Source organism: Rhododendron vialii, chromosome 9a (assembly GCF_030253575.1).
Source record: "Rhododendron vialii isolate Sample 1 chromosome 9a, ASM3025357v1".
Classification (NCBI taxonomy): Eukaryota; Viridiplantae; Streptophyta; class Magnoliopsida; order Ericales; family Ericaceae; genus Rhododendron; species Rhododendron vialii.
Window position 1 is genome coordinate 2,844,769 of NC_080565.1, and position 23,809 is coordinate 2,868,577.

The following is a 23,809-nucleotide window of genomic DNA, read 5'->3' on the forward strand; positions in this document are numbered from 1 at the left end:
CAAAACTTAACCCTAGAAACAGCACAGTCGCCGCCGCCCACCGCTTCAAACATAAATAACCACCACCACTGGAAATCACACCCTAACTGCCTTCAAGCCACCATTAGCCACCCAGGGAAATGGACATGAACCAAACATCACCAGATCTGCAGTGGAAGCTCACCCTGTCGTTAGGCGAATACCGGGCCATTCAACAACGACCACGACGGGAGCCAATGCCAACGGCTTCATCAAGACCCGAAATAACCCTCGTCGTTAAGCAATTGGAGACCCAACAGTACTTTGATAGGGATACAAAGGGTAGACTAGAAACTGTGAAGATAGGGAAACCACGATGATGGTAGGGGGTCAAAAACAAAAGAGGTGAGAAAGAGACGACTTGGGACCGAGGACCATACCATAGTCGATCTCGTCGGACGATCAATCCCTCTGTTGCGTAGCCATCGTGAAGCATGCCAATCCGGCTCCTAACAAGGGCTAGAGGAGAAACAATCGTTGAGATCCAAGGACGCTAGCACCGCCACCGGAAGCCACCATCACTGCCTTCTCGTTGCCTTGCCGATCAGTTTTGTGAATGAGGAAAAATAGAAAAAAAACAAACGCAGAGGGGGAAAACAGGGGGAAAACGGAAAGGGAGAGATGGGAGAGAAGAAAGATAGAGGACGGGAGCCCGGGGGAGGAGGGGAGAGGCGGCGCCTCCCCTCGGCGGTGATTGAAACCCTAAGGCCTGACTTTTTGTTTTTTTTAGAGAGAGAAGGGTTGTTGACTCTGTTCTTCCTAAATTGTTGTTTTTTCTGTAACTACAACTTATTAAGAAGACATCATCATCATCATTACACATTTCACATCAATATTTATTTTCTCTTTTCTTACTTACCCTCTATGGAGATATCATAATTACATTTTTACTCATTAACTTTTCAAAATGAAATTTACTTTTAGGGGCAAATTAAAAAATACACCAATTTTTACCCAATAACTTTACAAAATGAACACTTATTAATGAATAGCTTAAAATGAAATACTAGACTCTAAAAAATGGACGGATGGAGTAACAAATACCCAAACGATTATATGAACTCTAAACAAGTATGAACGCATTAATGAACTTCCAGAAATTACAGATCTGACAAGTCATACGAGTTGCTCCACCAAAAACATTATCTAGGATAAGAACATTGTTGGCATAGATATCATTGTGAAGCAACATCGTCACTGAAAGTACATGATCTTTAGATGAAATCTTTGTCCAAAGACGAAACTAAAAACTCTTGAAAATACGAGAGAAAAAATTCTTACAAATCACGACAAGTTGTTGATTTGAAGAGACAAGAGAAAAACAAAACAAAACCATGGCCTTTCCCTACCACCGCCGTACAAGGGTGTGAAACCCTAGGGGAGGAGGGGAAGGGAGACGAAGGATATTTGTGGCGGCTATGGTTTTGAGGGTTTTAGGATATTTCTTCCTTTAATGGAGTTTTGTTGGGTTGGACTTGTAATGATTGTGAAATTGTTTGAGATTGTTTTTCCCTCTAATGGAGCTGAGTTCGGCTTATAGTGATCATAAAGTCTCATGTTTCATGTAATTCTTATATTGTATTCTCCTACCGCTTGACTAAAAAATCGTGATAAGAATTCAGAGACTACAAAAATTTAGGAGGAAAGTCGTCGTAGATATTTAACAGAAATTAAATAAACCAAGGAGAGAAATAAACATGCGTTGTTGGAAAATAGCACAGTTCCTAAATCAAATTCTTTGAATAAACTATTCTCACAACTTTCCAAAATAATTCTTTGGAGATGCTCAAAACGATTTCATCCAGTGTTTATGTGCTTTCACTTTCAAAAGAGTTTAAAACCGCGCTATAAATAGAGGTTAAGAACACTACATGAGTTGCATATATATTTGAGAGAGAGAGAGAGAGAGAGAGAGAGAGAGAGAGAGAGAGAGATGGGAAGCTTGGAACAAGTAAATGGGGAAAGCAACCCCATGGCAGCTTTTGATGTGAAGAAGGAGACTCCAACCAACAACACCCATGAAAGCTTTGATCTTGAAAATCAAAAGCAACAGGTCTTTCTTGTTTTTTTTGGTAAACAGAAAATGGTATAGAAAACTAAACGTAAGTAGTTTTAAGGTACTTGACCCGTGCAGAATGATCATCACACAATTATTGTACTTGCATATGGTTTAGTGGCATATGATCTTCATGGGGATTAGGTGCCAACCCGGTTAGGATGTTATCTTCTCGTTTTGATGTCATTGCACTGTTCAAACAAATGCCTTTTTAGTTTTCCAAAAATATGTAGAAATATATGTGCATGGCGTGGTTCCAAAATGAATTAAAGAATGATCCGTAATCATTTTTGTATTATTACTGTTAGGTCCAAATTTTGGACCCAATACACACGCAAGTCCGGCCACTTCTAAAAAAGCACGCATAAGAATTTTGCCTATTTTCACAAAAAATATCCTATGAAAATGCCTAAATTAACTACTAAAATTTTATGAAAATGAGTGTACCCTAAAATCCTATGAAAGTGCCTAATCCACTAAAACTCAATAAAATACCTAAAGTCTAAACATTAAACCCTATAAAAGTGCCTAAGAAAGTGAGTGCACCCTTAAACCCCATGAAAATGCCTAAATCGCTAAAATTCTATAATAGGAAAATGCACTCTAAAACCCTATGAAAGAGCCTAAATAAAAAAAAAAGTGAAATTTCGTCGGCCTGAAAAAGTCCCCGGCCAGAGGTGGTCCCCAGTTGGAAGTGGATGGTGGGTTGAGGTGGGGAGTGGGAGGGAAGTAAAGTGTAAAATTGTATTGAGGGTACTCTTATCAATGAGGTTATACTTAGAGGTAAAAAAAAAGAAGAAGAGTATATTCTTAATAAAAATTAAATTCACTTTTCTATCCATGGTGGTAAAAATCTCTTCAAATAATGAGATATGCAATTTGAACAAAACAATCTAAATTTTGTTTTCTCGTCCCCTTTGCAATGCAATTCTAACTTTTTTTGACCCCGGGCCGTAAGCGAGTACCAATCATGTTTAAGGTTTCAAATAGAATACTCGATAAATAGAAAATAATATTTTGTTTTGCAGTTAAAGAGAAAATAGTAAATTTACAGGCCAAAAGTTGGGTCATTCGACATTTAAAAATAGGTTCCTCGGACATTTTAAAATTGGACACATATGCCTAATTCTAATATAATTGGGGTTCTACGAGTGCAGGTTAGCGGAATCGTGATTGGTGATTGGATAGGTAGGGTAGGTGTATCTCTCACCATTAAACCTTAAGAAAAATGGTACATTAATACCGGGATGGACGACTTGAATCAAGTACTACATTTCAATAGTGCACCTTGCACTACAGTTATCTTACATGTAAGATACTTTTAGATAGGGGCGGAGCTCTGTTGGGGCCTAGCCCTGGCTCCTCACGGCTTTGATTTTTTATTTTTTTTTGTATTTACTTGATTTTGAATATTATTCAAGTAGTCTAAAGAAATAAACATGTGACAGTTAAAATAGCAAATGAAATGTATTGGAAAACGGATCTCTAAAGAAAAAAATAATAATTGGGAATCATTTCAATATATATACAAATGTAATGTAATGTATTGAAAAGTAAAAATTTTATGATATAATAAGTATACGTTCTGACAAAAAACATATGTCTACAAGCCGGTCCCTTCAGATCAAAATCCTGGCTCTGCCAATGTTTTTTGAAATATGGACAATTTATTGTTAAAGATGGACTCGAGTCACGTACTACACTTCTATAGTGCACTCCGTGTGTGTGCTTTCCTCAAGCCCTGAAATTCATTTTATGGGTTTTTTATTTTGGTTCTTTTAATGATTAGAAACCTGGATGGATAAAATTTCTTGCATACGTCGGCCCTGGCTTCCTTGTGTCGTTGGCTTATATTGACCCCGGCAATAGTACGTAAATCTCTCTCTCTCTCTCTCTCTCTCTCTCTCTCTCTCTCTCTCTCTCTCTCTCTCTCTCTCTCTCTCTCTCTCTCTCATAGAGTGTTGATTGTTTCACAATTTGGGCAATAACTTTCATTTTCCTGGTATGATGCCACAGTGGAAACTGACTTGCAAGCCGGAGCTAGGGATGGATTTGAGGTAAAACTAAAATATCAAAATATTAAAAAAATATATCCAAAAACCAAAAACCAAAAACCAAAAAAAAGATTCGTTATTAATGAAGAAGAAGGTAATGATAAAATTTCAACTCAAAGTTTGTTACGTATAATGAAACTTAACAATCCCCATTTCAGCTACTTTGGGTGATCCTTATCGGGATGATCTTCGCCCTCATAATTCAATCACTTGCTGCAAATCTTGGCGTAAGCACCGGTAAGATTTAAAATGAACTATTGCAAGCTACAATTAAGGAACAATTAATGAGTATTTCTTTTATTCAAATTTTCTCTATTTCAGTCTAAGTTGCAAATTTTTTTGTTTGTTTTGGTTCAAAGGAAAACACCTATCGGAATTATGCAAGGCCGAGTACCCTGTATTTGTGAAGTATTGCCTCTGGCTGTTGGCAGAAGCAGCTGTCATAGCAGCAGATATTCCTGAAGGTATGGAGCTAAAGATTAAAATTAGTTGTAAAACAAAACGTACATTCTCAGGGATCCGGGAATGCTTTTGGGCACACCCCGTAGTGCACTCTATATGGCAAATTCAAATTATTCATTTCGTCAAATCAATGGTTCAGATATATTTTTTCACCGGTCAAAGTTAAAGAATATATCTGAACCATTGATTGCTGACATGGACGGTCCTGATCTGCACTACAGAGAAGCACCCTACAACATCTCCATCAGATATGTTTGTATCTCCTAATTTATGTATGAGAAATACATGTGGTAATTTTTTTCTTGTCTTGTTTATTTTATTTTTTGTAGTTATTGGGACAGCATTTGCCTTGAATATATTGTTTCACATACCAGTCTGGACAGGAGTCCTTCTCACCGGTTTGAGCACTCTCTTGCTTATTGGCCTTCAAAGATATGGGGTACTATATACTGTTTTTTTTTTTTTTTTTGTTCTTTTGTTTTGGTAATGCGGGTAAGCTTGCGCCTACGTGTGACTGGAGGCCTCCCACAGTCGTGATCAGGGTGAGATCGATCGATGGTCCTAAGTTCCAGGCCAAGACCACTTGGCCAACCCCTTAGGGTTGGAGTATTTATTGTGATCATCCACTTGTATCATTTTCATGTTCCTTAAGTCATGTTGACCAATGAAGTAAAAACATACCGAGCAAAAAGGAATACAAACTGTTCTATAACAACATAACAGCAAAATAACCATAAAGTTAGGTTATTTGCCTTGGGTGTTCCACAAAATTTTCGAAGGATTACAATTTAGAAAGTTCTTTTCTTTTATTTTTTGGGTAATTATGCTTTAAACTCTTAAATTAAATAGCATCCCCTACGCATCTGAAGTTTTAATTTTGTCAACTTAAATCTTGTACAATCGATCTGTCAACCCCTGTTTTTTTAATCGGAAAAAGAAGGTAATATTATACAAACTCGATTGGGGTACATCGAGGGAAATAGGAGATAACAAATTAAGCATCCAATAAGAAGACTGGATAATGAAAATAGAACTGTCAACCCCTATTTGGCGTGCAAACAAAAAAAAAGAAGGTTTTGTTGACAAATAACGCACTATGATTAATTCGCCACTAGCTGAGTTACGTGCAATGATTGAAGACTACATGGATTTTGTTGTTGTTGTTGTTGAGCTGAGTTACGTGCAAGCAGCAGGCCTGGTTACTAGTAGGTCTCTACTCTGTTAAATTTTTTAATTTGCCACTAGCAGTCTATATAAATTTATCGAATCTTTTCTTCTTCATTATTATTTTTTTCTTTTTTCTTAAAACCTTCTCTTTTGAATTGCATGAAACAGATTAGGAAACTGGAATTGTTGGTAGCAATTCTGGTGTTCACAATGGCAGCATGTTTCTTTGGGGAAATGGCTTATGTGAAGCCTCCTGCTGCTGATTTGCTCAAGGGACTGTTTGTTCCAAAGCTCAGCGGCAACACTGTCACCGGAGACGCCATTGCCTTACTTGGCGCCCTAATTATGCCGTAAGATAGTCTTAATATCCTTGATATTGCGATAATTGTGGTTACATATTTTATATTCTCACTTCATGATCAAATTGCTAACTAGCAAATGCCCGTACCTAAAGACACGTTAGAACGTAACATAGTTCTAACTTAAATAAATTATTACATTCTCTAACAACAAACGTATAATCTACACATAGCGTGAGTTACCATCTTAAGAAATTTTCCTATTTGATCATATATAGGAAGCAACATTTAAATATGGATACATTATCTTCAAAATGAGGAGAGGGGGAGGGGTAGACTTATTAAGAGGATCTTGTCTGTATCTTTTGAAAAAGAAAGTGATCTGACAGCTACAATTTAATGTGAAAATTTGATTGAACGGCTGTGGATATGTAACTTTGTTTATATGCCTAGGCAAAAATCGTTCTGTTTTATAATATAGATTATGTAACCATTTTCAAAAAGTGTTTCTTCTTTGTATCCCCTCTCAATTGGTTTTGCACTAAGTGATACTCCTACTAATATTCTTGTACTCTTTCCTCAACAGGCATAACCTCTTTCTCCACTCAGCTCTGGTGCTCTCTAGGAAAATACCAAATTCTGTCCGTGGCATAAAGGTAAGCCAACAATAACCTTTTTATGACTGCATGCAAGCGGTTGGCCTCGTGATAAAGGCTTGAAATATAGAGTTTTGCACTTTCCTAAAATCTCATGTTTGAAACCTCCCAAGTGGTATCAACTTTTTTAGAGCCAGTTCATACGATTCATTGTTGATCATGACTTTCGAACCCCTTTATAATAATTAAATAAAATCTTTATCTGAATACAAAACTAGAATCAACCCGTGCTATATGTACACGACGATTACCAAAAACTAAAAAAATTCAAGAACTTATATTTTATAGGTAAAAATAGAATTAATTGATCCCAAACTAGTAGAGTTTTTTGAATATTGTAAGTTATCTTCTTTGGACCAATTGGATTTTTAAATAGTTAAGATACAAATGTAAGAGTTCCCTTCTTATTAGGGATCCCCTACTTAGCCTAAGTGCAGACCTCATAAATCCCGATTGAATTTCAATGATCTTTGTCACTTAATGTGATCAGAACGTGATTTTAAGGGTCCTTGCGAGAAATCGTCAAAAAAAATGGCCAGGAAGGGCTTCATCCGAACAATTTTTTATTGAACGGTTCAAAAAAAAAAACTATTCAAATCAAGCCCTTTCCGGTCATTTTTTTTGCCCATTTTTTATAGGTACCCTTAAAATCACGTTCTGATTACATTGAGCGTCTTGGATCATCGAAATTCAATCGGAAAATGGGAGAAATGGGGAGGTCCGCACTTAAAGAGATTATTTAAGGTTCTCACAGAAAACTCACTGACCAATGTAATTAGACTTTTTTATATTAGGCCACTTGTCCCAGTCATGGGGCTTGTTTCAGAAATTACTAATGGGACCCAACTTATCTGCGGTTAGATTGCAGATCAGAGGTCTCTGTTATTTCATCGTAGTCATTCATCTCTGCAGTTAAATCTACCCTAGAAGAATTTTTTTATAATTTGAACCGTTAAAAAAGCTTTTGGACGATTAAGATCACGCGGGCGATGACACTCTGCAGTCCAACAACAGACTGCGGAGAAGCTAGATTCGTACAGATTAAAATTGAGCTACAAGCTTCAATACGAGAAATTGAATTAACCTGAAATCCTCTACATTGTTGCAGGATGCTTGTCGGTACTTCTTGTATGAGATGGGTTTTGCCTTGTTTGTGGCATTATTGATAAATATTGCAATCATCGCAGTATCAGCAACTGTTTGTTCAGACCCAAGCCTCTCGGGACAATGCAATAACATCACTCTAAACTCTGCCTCTTTCCTTCTACAGGTCTAAACTAAACTAGTTACCCTTCTTTCTCGTTCTTTTTTGGTACTTCGGAAATTCATGCATACTAAACTAAATCAGCGTAACAATATATCTCAACCTAGTATTCAATCGCGGCCAGAGAAGTCTTCGCTGACTGAATTTCTTCCAAGAATCAACATAATTTTTGTACTGTCAATAAAAACTAGAGCCTATTTTACCACGAGGAAATCAACCAGAGTTTATTATATATGAAGTTCTTCTTTGATGCCAAATGAAATATAGGAACAATAACATGAGCAAATAGTAGCTACAAAAACTAGTTACCCTTTAATCATAACACTATAGAGGTGATTTGGCCTAACTTTTTTTTTTTTGCTGAATTATTTTTTGCTCTTTTTTTAGTTTTTGAGTCAAATTTTTTTATTATATCAATTATATAGTCTCAATGATAAGAATTTAAAAATTAAAAAAAAATTTATGACCAAGATCTTAAAATTAAAAAGTTTACCAAACACATAAATGTATAGTTAATTCCAAACTCTCATGTTGGACTTAGAGTAGTGTTTACTTTTGCTGCCTATGTGTAATTTCTCTAATATTAATTAATAATTCCTAGCTAATTCCTATTTAATAATAATCCATGTTGGCCCACTCAAAATAATAATTCCTCTTCAAATATTTTTGCTTATCAAAAAAAAAGTTGGCCCACTCAATTGGTTATTTATATTGTTCTTTTGTATAAATTCAATTAAACTACATTTAAAAATGGCCATTAAATCACCCCAGAAATTCAGAGGCATATATCAACTTCTGCTAGCTCTAACTTAAAACAAATAAAGATCTAATCGACAAAGTACTTTTGATTCAAAAAAAAATCTAATTACTACCAACCTCTATATTAAAGATTGTTTCATTCCCAGGCACCGCGATTCTTGCTTGCGCGTAGTTATAAATTAAGAACAAAAAATCTAATTGAAAATTTTCGTTTCTTATTTTGCAGAATGTTCTTAGGAAATCAAGTTCAACCATTTACGCCATCGCGTTGCTAGCTTCGGGACAAAGTTCAACTATCACATGCACCTATGCTGGACAATTTATCATGCAGGTAGATCAAGAATCATGTCTAATAATATGTAGTCCATAATTTGTACAGTAGCTATTAATTTACGAGCATATAACTTCCTAATTTGGAATTTAATGGGTAATCTGGTCACACAATCTCTAGGGTTTCTTGGATCTGAAAATGAAGAGATGGCAGAGGAACCTTATGACAAGGACCATTTCCATTTTACCAAGTCTGGTCGCCTCGCTAGTCGGTGGAGCTGCGGCAGCTGGCAATTTAATCATAATTTCATCGGTTGTTTATTCCTCCATATATATTAGAATTGTTTTTCCAATTTTTCAATTTTGCTGATTCAATTGGTTTTGTATTGGCAGATGATACTATCATTTGAACTTCCATTTTCTCTGATTCCACTCCTTAAATTCAGTAGCAGTGCCAGCAAGATGGGACCGTATAAGAGCTCAATATATGTAAGTTATCGAGCAAATGTTTTGAACAGATCAATTTTTCGCTTTGTTGTTGTTAACTTGGATAGATTGCGCTAATTTCCCCTCTGTTAAAATAAGGACCCGGCTTCTCTACAGTTGAACTATAGAGAGGCTTCTGCCGTTTTATTATAGTCATTCATCTTTGCATTCAACAGTTCAAAAAAAAAAAAACTCGTCTAGGAAAGTTAACTCTTTTCTGGAAGAATTTTGTTAAAATCTAAACTGTTAAACATACTTTTAGGCGGCTAGGATCGTGCAAACGGCACACTGCAGTCCAACAATAAACTACTGAGAAGCCAGATTCTATAATAACTCTAACATCTTTTTTAATTCTCCCTTCCCGTTAACTTTTTAGGGAGGTTAGAGAACAGTTTTCAGAAAGCGAAGAAACCATCAAATTTTTTTTTTAAAATAAAAAGTGGTCCTCGCGAAAGACTATTTTTGTTGTAGTGCTTTCTCATGTCAAGTTTTTTTTTTTTTTTTTTTTATCCTTTCTCATATCAAGTTGAGTTGTTTCATTTCTTGTCAATAAACATATTCTAATTTTTATTTTTTTGACAGAAATGCAACAAGCAAACTGTTACACAGCGAATTTTACTTTAAAATCCGTAAAACAAGTCAAATTATCAAAATCTACAGAGCAATTGTAGAAGACATAACTTCAATGGTCTAGATTGAAAACAAATTTTTTAATCCTTTTTTTTTATCGGCAAAAATAATTTCAGTCATCACAAGGATATAAGATGAAATCAGTACAATACAGTAGAAAAAGAAATGCATTGAGCAATTTCTTCTCGCGAGATCTTAACCTACTTTTCTACCTCTCGAATTTTTAGTACTATGATACTGTCAATAAGAAATCAATAAACACTCAATGAGACAAGACCAAAAACACCTAATGTTTGTACAAACCCCAAAACACCCTGAGCCCAAACAAGCACACAAATTGCAACCTAATTGGGCCAAACCCATTTGCAATCGGCCGGCCCACCCCAAACAAACAGCCCACAACAAACCCTAACCCTATCAACCTAACTGCCGCTGGTGCTACTCCCCCAAATCTCCTCTGGTGCACCACCTCTGGTTCCGCCTCTGCTCCTCCACTACTGCTCCACCACGTCCTCCTTTGGTCCTCCGCTGCAGCTCCCCACGATCTCCTCTGCTTGCTGCCGTTGCACCACCACAACCACCTTCATTTTTTAATTCTGATCGTCGATTGCCGGGATGAATGGCTTGATCGACTGCTCGACACTCCTACTTATATCGTTCTTTGTTTAGTTAAAAAAAAATAGGAATGTGTGGTAAAAAATCATGTATGCAATTACCAAAAGTTCGAGTACACATTTGTGCCTGCAGATTATCGTGATCTCGTGGATTTTGGGGCTCGGAATCATCGGCATAAATATTTACTACCTCAGCACATCCTTCGTCGGGTGGATGATTCACAGCACTCTACCGAAAGCCGCAACCGTTTTCATCGCGATCATAGTGTTTCCAATGATGGTCATCTACGTAGCCTCCATCATTTACTTGATGTGGCGTAAAGACACGGTTGTGACATACATCGACACAACGAAGATCGAACCAGCCGGCCCGGAGGACGGGGAAGACTCCATTGTACCTTACAGAGAGGATTTGGCTGATATCCCACTCCCCCAGTAAGGTACTAGTAGTATTGCTGTTAAGGCTCCGAGTGGTGCCAAGAATATGTTTTCTATTTCTCAAGTGTGAAGCCCTCAAAAAATAAATTTTAAGGCCTCGTTTGGTTCTGCTGGAAATTAAGGAGACTTAAAACATCTGTCTTCTTGGATCGAATCAAGGGAGCCAGTCTAGTTTGTACCATATGTTGAATGTCGCTTAACGTTTCTGTATCAACCGTTTCCATGTATGCCGAGCAAAAAAAAAAAATGTTACCATGTATGTAATAAATATCAATATCATGTGCACAAGGCTTGTCTGCAGTCTAGTTTTAGACTACAGAGGTGCAGTCGGAGTGATCGTAACCATCGATCGGATGAAGTTTTTAATGGTTCAGATTTGTTTTGATATTCTTACTAGTAAAAATATACTTTTAGTGGTAAGAGTATTCAACTTATTTGAACTATTAATTGTCGATATGAACTGTCCATATTGGACTACACATGCAGAGAAGCCAGAATATATATGTATATGTAATAAATATCAATATCATGTATATATAATGTACTTATAGTGAGTGACTCTCCTTGGAATACGTTAAGTGGTGAGAGTTCGTCGGCACTGGCACACATAGAGGGGATAAGCTAGAAGTGTCAAATGGGTCGTGCCATGTTGGCCCAACCTGTTTAACCCGTACTTTTTGTTGTGCCTAGCCCGGCCCATTTATTACTCGTGTCGTGCCTGTACCGGCCGGGACAGTTTGAAACCTCTAGAATCTACTAATGTATCCCCTCTTGTTTTTCGGATATGGTATCACCCTTCTCCCGGCGCCCTTAGATCTTCATAAGCAAATCTTTGCCAATAAAATTTTATAACGGGGAATGCTCCCTACCTTCTCAACCAGTTACCCTTCCCAAAAAAATAAAACACTAGTAACACTGACCATGGCTAGTTTCTCTCTCCCCTCAGATGCCTCCATCTCAGAACTGGGGTGTGTGTTGTGAGTGATCCAAGACGTCGGATCGTGCATCCGATAGCTTGGATTTCATCTCGGCAATGGATGACCAAGAGCCGTTCTATTGCCAAGATAAGACCCAAGTCGTCAAACACACAATCCGACGGCTCGGATTGTGCAAAGCACGATGTTGTGCACAACATCATCCTCCAATTCCTCTGTCTCATTTTTCCCAAAAAATTTCTTTTTTCCTCTCCTTGTCTTCCTTCATTGAATGTACATTTTTTTTTAACACATAAGGATAAAAGAGTAATTTCACTTACATCAAGATTTTGGGTTGAGCTCCATCCACACCCTTATCCTCCATACCATACCAAACTTAATTTTTTTTGACTCTATCTCAGGCTCAAAAAGAATATCCGAACAGTTCATCACGGAGCTATAGCTCTCGCATGCGCACGTAAGTACGTGGCCAAAAAATCAGCTTGGTCAAAAACCGGTAACTGCGGGAACAAAAATCATTTGGAAGGGATGGTTTAAGGTTAAATTCAAATTCACTATTATTCGCTGTAACCATTTTCTCATGTTTCAACTCGGTCACAGTTTACTGTAAAAGTCAAGATTTTCTCCTGCTCAGCTTCCTTTTTCTTCTCTCTTAACAATTGGGGTGGAAATTCCGGGCGCGACAGAAGGATTTAAATCCTAGAAAGAAAAAAGGCATGGAACATGTACGTTTATCGTCTGTTGTTTTGCGCATATAAAAAGGGAATGTTTCCACAGCATGAATCATGACACACATATGAATTAATTTTGGCAATTGAAAGTGATCGAAGAAGCATAATAACAAACTATAAACAAGGACGCTTTCAACATACAGTACTCAAAAGCAAAGGCATAAACCATGCATGTATGTTCTTCCTCTTCCTTTTGAAATTGTGTAAGACCTAATATTTCACATGTTATGTTAAAATCGTAATATGGAATAATTTGTTTTGATCATCTATATATGGAATATATCTGATCTCCAACATATATAATTGAAAATTGGAATTCGGAACACCAGTTCCGATACCCCAAACAAAATTTTCTTTCTTGATTCATTTAATTTTTGCAGTTTTCTAATTTTGGCCAGCAAAGGCACTCTCGCATTATGCTGGAGTGACGTAATCTCAAAAGTCAAAATAAGATAGCTATTTCCCAATGAGAAATTGTTGGCATTACGTGATGCCCTAGCAACTCATCTGGACCGTTCATTTCAGTTTTGGATGGCTCGAATTTAAAGAGAGAAAGAGGAGTGAGAGTGGCGGGCTGTCCAACATAATTTTGGACAGTCCAGATGTACTGTTCGGGCACCACATGGGTACGGTCACGTAATACCTATCCGACACCCAAAAATTTCCCTTGAGGAATGGGTTCAAGTCTAAGGGGTACAAAGGGACCGGACAGTCTTCTTGTGCTCTCTGTGGGACCCTAAGAAATTTTAATGATTGAACGTTTATATTTTCCAAAATGCTAGTGACACATCATTTTGTCACACCACAATCGCATCCCTCTCACATACACACATACAGCTGGGTCTTATTAGAATGAGACCCACATGTATATGAAAGGAATGTGGTTGGCGTGTGACAAAGTGATGTGTCCTTATCATCTCTCTTATATTTTATACCTCGTTGAGAATATTAACCACTCCAAAATTTATGTTGATTGGGTATCGTTTGATATATTTTCAGAACACATTTATATTAAAACAAAATATATTAGCAACAGCTAATTTGAATTAACCTAATTTCTGAATATAACAGAGTTATGAAATCATGTTTAATGATAGTCGCTCGACGTGTTTTTTGGATGCGATTGATATTGTTCTAAACAAGGTCTACAACTGAACGGTCCCGATCATCAAAGTTAAGCAAAAAAGAACCACAACAGCCCCTGCATGACGGTATAATGGACTAGAGAGTATCCATATCCAAGTGCAAGATATGAGAGCCCAATTCATGAAAACACAATTAATCCTGTATTCCATAGAGAATTTAATTTAGAGTACAACTTGATACCATACCGCTGAAAACAACGTAGAGAAAGGAGACATATTAAGTGAATTATTAGTTGATGAGAATTTAGAAACAAACCAAATTTAGGTGGAAAATTGGTGAATAAATATCCCTTTGGCTTTACCGAAAAATTCACTTTAGTCTTTTTTTTTTCCAATTCGGACAATCCTAATCTTGGATTTAGCATTACGTTTTTATGTAAAAACCCTGCATTCGCTTCCGTTTATTTTTTTGTACACAAAATAAGCATATGCACAAAACGTGACCAGATGAGATTCTGCATCAAGCACTTGTGCCCAGCCTAAGAAGAGATGAGATTTGCAACAGTGGTGCACATGCTTATTTTTTAACTGTAATTAGGCTAGGAGAGACACGTTTCCAAATAAACTATATTCTCGATCTACGTTACCAATTATAGAATTTTCTACTGGAGATGCTCTAACTAAACAATTTCATATATCAAAATTTGGCATAGCTGACCATGTCATACGTGCTTTCACTCTCAAAACAACTTAAGCTCGCGCTATAAATAGAGGGTCCAAGTGAAGGACACTACGTACAAGAGTTTGAGAGAGAGAGAGATGGCAAGCTCGCAACAAACTAGTGGAGGAAGCCACCGCATTGCAGCTGTTGATGTGCAGAAGAAGACTCCAACCAATAACACCCTTGAAGGCTTTGACATTGAAAATCAAAAGAAACAGGTCCTCTCTCTCATTACAATCCGTCACTAGTTTTTTTTTTCCCTGGGCGAAAGTCAATTTTGTTAATTGTAGCCTCAATCAAATGATGGGAGTACGTATTCCCTACCACTAGGCTACCATAACACTTGCAATATTAATTCCATCCCTAAATTTTAGGGGATCCTAACTTCAACATTTTTATTTTTGTTGGTTCAAATTAATTTTCAGACTACGTACTACTACATTTGTCTGTTTTTTAGAGTTCAGTATTTCATTTTGAATATTCCTTACTAAGTGCCAATTTTGTAAAGTTAGAGAGTAAAAGTTGATACATTTTTCATTTTGCCCCTAAAAGTAGATTTTATTTTCAAATGTTAGTGAGTAAAAGTGCAATAATGATGTCTCCATAGAGGGTAATTGATACAGATGCCATAACGGAGGACTATCTTAGGCATTTTAAGCAAAGGATGACAAAATCGTAAATATGCGACTGTGGAGTTAAGCGACCCATATGGGTTCGATGGCCCAACGGTCAAGACACATGAACCATGTGCCGTGTGTTTTTTAGCCGTTTAGGGTCCTAAAAGCCCAAATTTGCCGTTTAAGGAAAGATTTGACTTGCTTATAACTTGGGCAAGGAGAATCTGAATTAAGCCGTTCTTTTGGGAGAAGTCTTAGAATTTTCTCTATTTTCCAGTTTGCTATTATTCTGAATTATTCTATTTTTTGTAATTTTCGTCATTAATTGATTCGATTTTCGGTTTGCGGTGAATCAATTAGGGTTAGGATTTTCTCTACTATTTAATACTAAGTTGTAAGCCTTCTGGGCAAGACGGTTGTTGATTATTATTAAAATTAAAAGAGTCTAGAGAGTGTTTTCTCTAACTTCTATTGTTGTGATTTTCTTGTTACACGATTATTCCGTAGTTCGTACATGCCCTGCATCAGTAACTAGGAAAAGTTGGTGTGAGATGTGTAATGATGATGTTTCCTTAATAAGTTGAAATTACAAAGTTTTTCTTTTTGAACGGCAAAGAGAATTTTATTAATCTTTGAATAAGCATTACAAAGACTAAAGGGAACATGGATAACAACAGCATCACAACCCGCATCAAACATCTCAACTAGGTTGGCACATAAGAATAGGGACAATCATCTGCCAATCCAAGACCCAAAAAGATAAAGGGAGATGGCGAGAAGCCAACTCACAGAAGAAAAAGAAAAGATACAAAACAGTAGAACAAAAACCAAGGGAGACACTTAAAATGAAATTTCATATACAAAGTTGGAATTACGAAATTGAACACTTAAAAAGGAACGAAATGAGTATTACTTTTACGTTGGCAAAAGAAATTTCATATATCTAAACTTTTCAAATTACAATTGATCATATATTACTTTTAGAGCAGAAAGTAAGTGTATTCCACTAACTAAAATAAGTACTCATTTTTTGAATTAAATATGATGTATAGGAAGAGAATAACTTGTCTCATAAAACAGAAAATAAGTATTTAAGAAATAATAACCTTAGCCGAACGGGGGCCTAATGGTTTCATGGACTTTAAACTGCTCTCATGTTTTTATTTTTTTTATATCATTAACTGCTATCATGTTGCGGATTTTATTTTGTTAACATTTCTTTTTTCCTCAACTCATATTAAACTGAGTTATGTTTTATTTGTATTTAGAAACCTGGATGGAGAGAGTTTTTGGGGTATGTGGGCCCTGGTTTCCTTGTGTCATTGGCTTATCTTGACCCTGCCAATTGTACGTAAACCTCTATCCCTCTCTTTTTAATCTCTTTGTACGTGCTTCAATCGCTTCACCCCTTGTGCAACAAAAAATACTACGGTATATACACCATCCATTCATTAGTGTAGGATCCGTGATGAGTCCTATACAATCTGGTGTACTTTTTTTGTACACCAAATTATATACCCATAGTGGGGCTGTGTGTGCAATAACTTTCGTTTTTCTGGTATGATGCCATAGTGGAAACGGACTTGCAAGCCGGAGCTAACGATGGATTTGAGGTAAAACTATAAACATGAAAGTATCACATAAATAATTAATCTTAAAGTTTGTTATGTATAATAGAACTTATCGATCAATTCCCATTTCAGCTACTCTGGGTGATCCTTATCGGGTTGATCTTTGCCCTCATAATTCAATCACTGGCAGCAAATCTTGGTGTAAGCACCGGTAAGATTGAAACTGAGCCACAGCAGGCTACAATTAAGGAACAACAAATAACCTTGTTTCCATTGTTACGTACAACTGAGCGTTGTTGGATATCTTCTATGTTTTGTTTAGGTTTTAGATTTTCTCCTTTCCTTGTTTTTTTCCTTTTCCCCCTGAGGTCTTTCCCTTGTAAGCTGTTTATCTGGTTAATATTTTTTCTATTTCAAGCTAATTTACCAAAAAAAAATAATTGTGTAAGGAATAGAAAATATTGAAATAATAGCTTCTGCTCATAAGATTTGTGAAAAATATTGCCAAAAAATCGTCACTGCGTCATTTTGATTTGAAAGATCAAATTAAGGAATACTACTACCACATCACTCTAGAAGAAATCGTTGTAAAGGTGGCATCGTTCGATCGCGTACCCGCCTGATATTTATTTAACATGATTAATTCAGCAATATTCCTATTTTATGTATTTTTTTTCCAAAGTTTAAATTTCTGTTGCTTGTTTTGGTCCCAAGGAAAACACCTATCCGAATTATGCAAGGTCGAGTACCCATTTTTTGTGAAGATTTGCCTCTGGCTATTGGCAGAAGTAGCGGTCATAGCAGCAGATGTTCCTGAAGGTATGGAGCTAAACAGAAAAATTAGATAACTTATTTATTTTTTCAATCGATAGAAGAGTTTACTTACATCATGTATCATATATGAAGTACAAAGTACGAACCCAGGACACTACATCAGTCCACGAGATAACCCAATCCCAAGAAGTCAACCAATATAAGAAATAAGCTCATCATAAGAAAAAAACAAAGAAAAAAAGGAAAAATTCATCTAAATTCTAAAGAAAGAACTTCCACACGAGGAGGGGAATTCAAACTCCTGACTTCCTAGTAAGATGCAAAAGTTCTGACCAACTAAACTATCCCCGTTGGTTAGAGAAAAAATAACTTGTAAACAAAAGTTTTATATAGAAGACTCACCGCCCCATAAGTATAAGAGACCAAGAGATCTAGTGACGTGTTTGTAATCTTGATCCAGAATAGTTCATTAAGTGGTTTAGTTTATAAAAATCATCATAATTCAAATCATCATGACTAATAAATCCTTCAAACAAAGATTCGCTTGTTTTGCTTGTATTGCAGAAGTACAAGTGTGTTTCGCTCATAGTTTATAGGGGCGCATTAAAATATCGAAAATGGTAGGGTATATGAAATTCATCCATGAAAATGTACATGAAACGAGAATGGACAATTCAGATCTACTGTGAATCTAAACCGTCTATTCTCCTTTTATGTACACTCTACAGTGAATCTGAACCGTCTATTCTCTTTTCATGTACACTTTCACGGATGGGTTTCCCGTACCCTACCAAACCTCTTACAATATTGTGGAGCCAAGATTTTTAGTTTGTAGAGTCAAAATCTACAAATCATATCCAACTTATTTTTCTGAAGTGATAATCAAAAGAACTGATTAAATTAAGAGGTTGATCAAAGAGTAAATATGTACTAATTTATATGATTTTGCTTTGTAGTAATTGATTAGGAGGACTTTTCATATATTGAAAATCGATACATCATAGTTATGTTATCAAATTGCAAAGAGAAGATAATGTATGATAGTTTGTAAGTTGGGACAATACAGAAACTTTTTGTGAGGTCAAAATAGCAACATTTGGTTAAACAATGGCTCCACCCTTGTGTGATAGTGACATCTTCAATTTTTGAGGCACAATGATTAGCGCTTTTATTTGAAATGAAAAGGCCTTGAAATTTAATATTTATTTCAATTTTTGTGAATTTGTTTTTCTATAATGGACCTACAAAAATTAATAAAGATGTATAACTACACATCTATATTATACATATTATACAGTATGGCAAATAGTACTATATAGCATTGCGGGAGTATTTTATTGTGACAAGTCTCTTGAGTGCGACCAGTGGCGCGTAACTTAAATTTTCTAAATACGTACATTTGTGTTTTAGTGATTTTAAAATTCAATTGGTCCAAATAATAAGATAACTTAGAATTTAACAAAATCCTATTAGTTTTTTTTTTGGCTAAGCAAAAGGAATTTATTAATCTTTATAAAGGATTATAAAATTCTATTAGTTGCGGACAAATCAAATCTATTTACCTATCTATGTTTATTTAATATAACGATAAAACAATCTATGGTTATTTTGTGTACGTGTGTGTGGGTGGGTGTTGCGGTAAAAACTACATTCATGAAATATTTTTTATTTCATTTTCTTTCCAGTGTTCGTGCATAGCCCAGGTTCATTCTAGTATATATATAATTCAAAAATGTATATCTCCTAATTTATGCAAACTTATTTAATAGTCTACATGTGATAATTGTTTTTTTTTGTTTTGTTTATATATTTCTGGCAGTTATTGGGACAGCATTTGCCTTGAACATATTGTTTCACATACCAGTCTGGGCAGGAGTCCTTCTCACAGGTTTAAGCACTCTCCTGCTTATTGGCCTTCAGAGATATGGGGTATATATTCATATAATCCCCTTGTACCATTTCTATATTGTTTATAAGTCATATATGTGTACCAATCGAGTAAAAACATTAACAATTATATGGACAGACATAACATATAAATAAATGTTCATGCCTAACAGCACATTGGAATATAATTAACATAATCCGATAGCTACAAAGTTAATATATAGAAAGTGATCTAAGGATTGTAGAGGTTACTATCGTTTATATGTCTATACATTTTTAATAGAAATCGTTCTGTTCTATAATATAGATGTGGTACAAAGAAAAATAACATTATTTTATGAACTATATGATCGATCGCACACTTAACAATGCATATTTCTTTCAGTTATATACATCCTGACAATTTTTTTATTTGCCGCTAATTGTCAATACATACTTTATTAAATGGTTTCTTCTTAATTCGGTTTTTTTTTTTCCTCCCTTTCTTTTCAAATCTTGTCATTTTTAACTGGATGGAACAGGTGAGGAAGCTGGAATTGTTGGTAGCATTTATGGTGTTCACAATGGCAGCATGTTTCTTTGGGGAAATGAGTTATGTGAAGCCTCCAGCTGATGGTTTGCTTAAGGGAATGTTTATTCCTAAGCTCAATGGCCAAACTGCCACTGCAGATGCCATTGCCTTACTTGGTGCCTTAATTATGCCGTAAGATTTTCTAAATATCCTTCCTGCAGTCACCCTAATTTTCTTGATCTAATAATTAGTATGAGTCCGGATCTTCTGCAGTCCAAGACTTTGACTGAATGAGCTAGACAATCCAGATCGGATCCGTACATTAGTATAATCAATTGTTTGGAATGGCACATAAACTCTTACCGATAATAGTTTTTTAATGAATCCAAACCATTAATTGCAGAAAATGAACAATTCAGATGTAGATTGTATCTCGTTCAGCCCAAAACTTGGACCAGAGAATATCCATTTCCAATTAGTATATAGTAGTAATGAGTTTAAATTCTTTTTGCCAGCAGTAAAAATCTTGGGTTTTCCGCTACTGCCATTTTGAGACCACGATTAATTTCTACCACCGACAGAAAGAATTTGGACTATATACGAATATAACCAGTAGTTGTTCGACCGTCCATTTCCATAAGTTCTTTCTGATTCCCATCCCCCTTTTTTTATTGGTTTGCAATAAGTGTTGGTAAATATTCTTGTTATTTTCTCAACAGGCATAACCTCTTTCTCCATTCAGCTCTTGTACTCTCCAGGAAGATACCAAATTCAGTCCGTGGCATAAAGGTAAGCCAACAATAGCCTTCACCTCGTCGATTGAATCATAATATATAATTTATTTTAAATTTTTACTAGTAGATATCTGTATCTAAAAATACGTCATAAAGTAATTCAGTCCCAACTTAAATAAATTACTACTCGCCCTATCCGACTGCTCTATCCGTCTAATGTAATTTATACATAACACAAGTTGCCATTTTGAGACGTTTTTTTATTTGATCATGGGACGCATTGCTTTTTTTTTTTTAATCGGCAAAGAGAAATATATATTATAAATGAGAGAAAGGAACAAGAAGTAGTAGCAGTTTGTGGCCGCGGATGAGGCTGACAAGGAATCAACCACCCAACCACAGAGAAAAACCAAATTAATTAAAGAAGTTACAAAAGCCTGAACATAGGTTGTAAACAGCAGAAATAAAAACTAGCACAAACAAAAACCAAAACCATAGCTTTGAGAGACCGAACCATCTGTCACTCCAAGCTGCAGGAAATAGATGCCTAGGCAGCATCAAACACTATGACAGCCCCATCATCAGCTGCACCAATCTATTCTGAGCCATCGATCATTATCAGCACCATTTCATCGATTGTTGTACCAGAACCGTAGGCCTAAATCCGCACCTCTTGGCTCCAAAAACTGCCACTTTGAAGACAGCTTTGAGATAACTGCGACAGGCCACCATAGAGATAAGGCCAATCAACAGAAAAACCCGAAGACAAAGGCCATGACAACTTCTTGAACTATGTCATCAGCGGAAACTAAGAAGTCTGGATCTATCACCAGCAGCATTTTGGCCAGCCTTGGATCCACCCTTGGTTTCAAAACGCTGGCTTCAGAGCATAGTCACAGCAGCAACAAGAGATAGTTGGGTTAGGCCATCAATGATTAATTCACCATCACAGTGAAGATCACACGTAGGCCGTCACCAACCAACAGCAATGGTATATGCTGCAATAGGACTGAGACTGACAGAAACACAGACCCCCTTAGCCAGGACTGCCCCCACCAAGACTCCTACCAGACACAAACCCAGAAAACCTCCCACCACACGGGCTCACGAGTCCTGAGATACACCACAGTCCACAATTCCATGACCACACACAATCCAGCCAGCCCACAAAACACAATACAAGCAAAGCAGCCCAAAAGAACAAAGATCCAACACACTCAAAACTTCAAAATGCCCTCAGGCACAAATTCAGGAAACAAAAAAAAAATCTAACCAAGACCCACCACAACCCCAGACTACCAGACCAAAGCCAAGGTAAGCTAGCCTACACCAACTATCAAAATGACCCCAGGGAAAGAGAGACCAAATCCAACCCCTAAACTAAGATGCATCCTAGACCAAGAGAAAAAAGACCAAACCCAAACACCACCCGCAAGACATAGACATCAAAATATGACAACCCAACCAGACCTAAACAAAGTAAACTAAAACTCCCAAGGCCCTCTCAAGGACCAAATTCCAAAATAGTAAAGATCACCACCATCCCATGGTCAGTGACCTCATACACAAACTTAGACAGACAGCTTCTTCCAGTTTAGTTTCCTAACACCATGTATGCTTCTCTTGAAATTATCTATAGAGTACTCCCTCAGATCATAGTTTATAGCATCCACCAAGTCTGAAGACTCTGAACACTACCTGATTCCTAGCCAACCATATTGCCCATATGCATGCAAAGAAATACACCTCCCAACAATTTTTCTCCACATTGTAATATTTATTTTTCATCCGCCAGCATAATAACTCATAGATAGAAGAGGGGCACACCCATTCTTCCCCCGCCATTGCAAATCAAAGACCTAACTTGCCATGAAACCCTACAATGTAGTACATGCAGAGCTGTCTCTTCTTTATCTCAACACAAAGGGTAAAGGCCCTCTGCATTATCCCCCTGAAGAGAAATATGTCTCTGTAACAGTTCACTAGAGGTAGGAGTGTTCCCTTGAATGGCTTGCCAAACAAACAAGTAAGAAAACCTTTTTTTTTTTTGAACACCAAAAGAATTTAATTAATCTTTGAAAACAAATTACAAAAATTAAAAGGATCCAAAGCACGAAGCACCCGGAACCAGAAGGGAAAATAACCACCCATAGATGGCAAGAAGCCAACCAAAGCATACAACCCCAAAGAAGAAGTACCACACCCAAACCCAACCAATGCAATAAGACACCTAAAACAAAACCCGCTCTTGAGATGACTAAAGATCAATCATTACATTGAGAATCCTGAACATTGGCCATTGCGCCATCTTCGGCTTCCGTAGTCATGAACTTGCTTATTATATCCTCATCATTACCCGAATAATCGGCTCCCAAAATTTTCTCAATAGACCAAGTAGCCCTTGCCTCATCTAGATGAATCATGTTTGTGCCTTCGGAAGAAACGGATAAAGCCGCAGCGGCAATCGCAGATCTGAACATGACACATTTTTTCTTCTTTCTTCCAACCCTCTTCTTAGCTTTAGGAATACCCAACATTTTCTCAACCGACTTCTGCTTCCAATTATCATTCCCCTTTTCTTTAGCCTTAACAACTGGGTCGAGGTCCACAACTAACTGGATACCATCAATAGATTTAACTTGAGCCGGGTTAAGCTCAACTACTTCCATATCTGCTTGATTTAAGAAACCCACTTCTGAAATATTCCAAAATGCTTTATCAAACTCCTCAACATCCGAAGCCAAATCATGGATCGCTGTGTCAACTCCCAACAAAGGAGTTATATTCTCTGCTGCAATTTCGCCATCTTCCAAGGCCAAATTGCTTTCCCCGACACAAGAAATTGAAACAAAACAAGAATCAACCACCACTGACTCCGTAGCCCTGGAACTAGAATTTTGAATTTTGAAATTAAGATCTGAACCTTCAACTACCCTCACTACTACAAAGTGGTATAAAGATCACGGTCCAAAAACTAAAACGATCTCACTTTTTGTAAAAGCATAATAAAATGTTGTGGATTATAGTTTTAATCTCAGTTATGCAAAAAAACTGAGCTGGAAAGATTTTT

At 36.6% G+C, this 23,809-nt stretch overlaps 2 protein-coding genes across 3 annotated transcripts in view; both read left to right on the forward strand.

The window, feature by feature from the left end:
• Positions 1-1,923: 1,923 nt before the first annotated feature.
• Positions 1,924-11,311, forward strand: LOC131301959 (metal transporter Nramp7.2-like). The gene is made up of 13 exons (XM_058328489.1): positions 1,924-2,071; positions 3,864-3,942; positions 4,091-4,131; positions 4,287-4,365; positions 4,488-4,592; positions 4,920-5,029; positions 5,926-6,107; positions 6,643-6,712; positions 7,821-7,982; positions 8,962-9,066; positions 9,187-9,318; positions 9,399-9,494; positions 10,869-11,311. Exons 1-13 carry the CDS (start codon positions 1,952-1,954, stop codon positions 11,172-11,174), a joined length of 1,587 nt encoding a protein of 528 aa, XP_058184472.1. The 5' UTR covers positions 1,924-1,951; the 3' UTR covers positions 11,175-11,311.
• Positions 11,312-14,726: 3,415 nt separating this feature from the next.
• LOC131301958 (metal transporter Nramp7.2-like) overlaps positions 14,727-23,809 on the forward strand; it is a 45,921-nt gene continuing 36,838 nt past the window's right edge. The window contains exons 1-8 of one of the 2 annotated variants that reach the window (XM_058328485.1): positions 14,727-14,863; positions 16,531-16,609; positions 16,835-16,875; positions 16,966-17,044; positions 17,548-17,652; positions 19,427-19,536; positions 20,016-20,197; positions 20,725-20,794. In XM_058328485.1, coding sequence (XP_058184468.1) covers positions 14,744-14,863; positions 16,531-16,609; positions 16,835-16,875; positions 16,966-17,044; positions 17,548-17,652; positions 19,427-19,536; positions 20,016-20,197; positions 20,725-20,794 — 786 coding nt within the window. In that variant the 5' untranslated portion in view covers positions 14,727-14,743. The remainder of the gene's footprint in view (positions 14,864-16,530; positions 16,610-16,834; positions 16,876-16,965; positions 17,045-17,547; positions 17,653-19,426; positions 19,537-20,015; positions 20,198-20,724; positions 20,795-23,809) is intronic. The other variant, XM_058328486.1, reaches the window with a different exon arrangement.

Excerpts from the sequence above, each read along its gene's own strand:
- LOC131301959 (XM_058328489.1), top strand. The coding sequence starts at position 1,952 with ATGGGAAGCTTGGAACAAGTAAATGGGGAAAGCAACCCCATGGCAGCT. Across the intron at positions 3,943-4,090 it reads TTATATTGACCCCGGCAATA|TGGAAACTGACTTGCAAGCC; the intron begins GTACGTAAATCT and ends ATGATGCCACAG. Across the intron at positions 7,983-8,961 it reads CTGCCTCTTTCCTTCTACAG|AATGTTCTTAGGAAATCAAG; the intron begins GTCTAAACTAAA and ends CTTATTTTGCAG.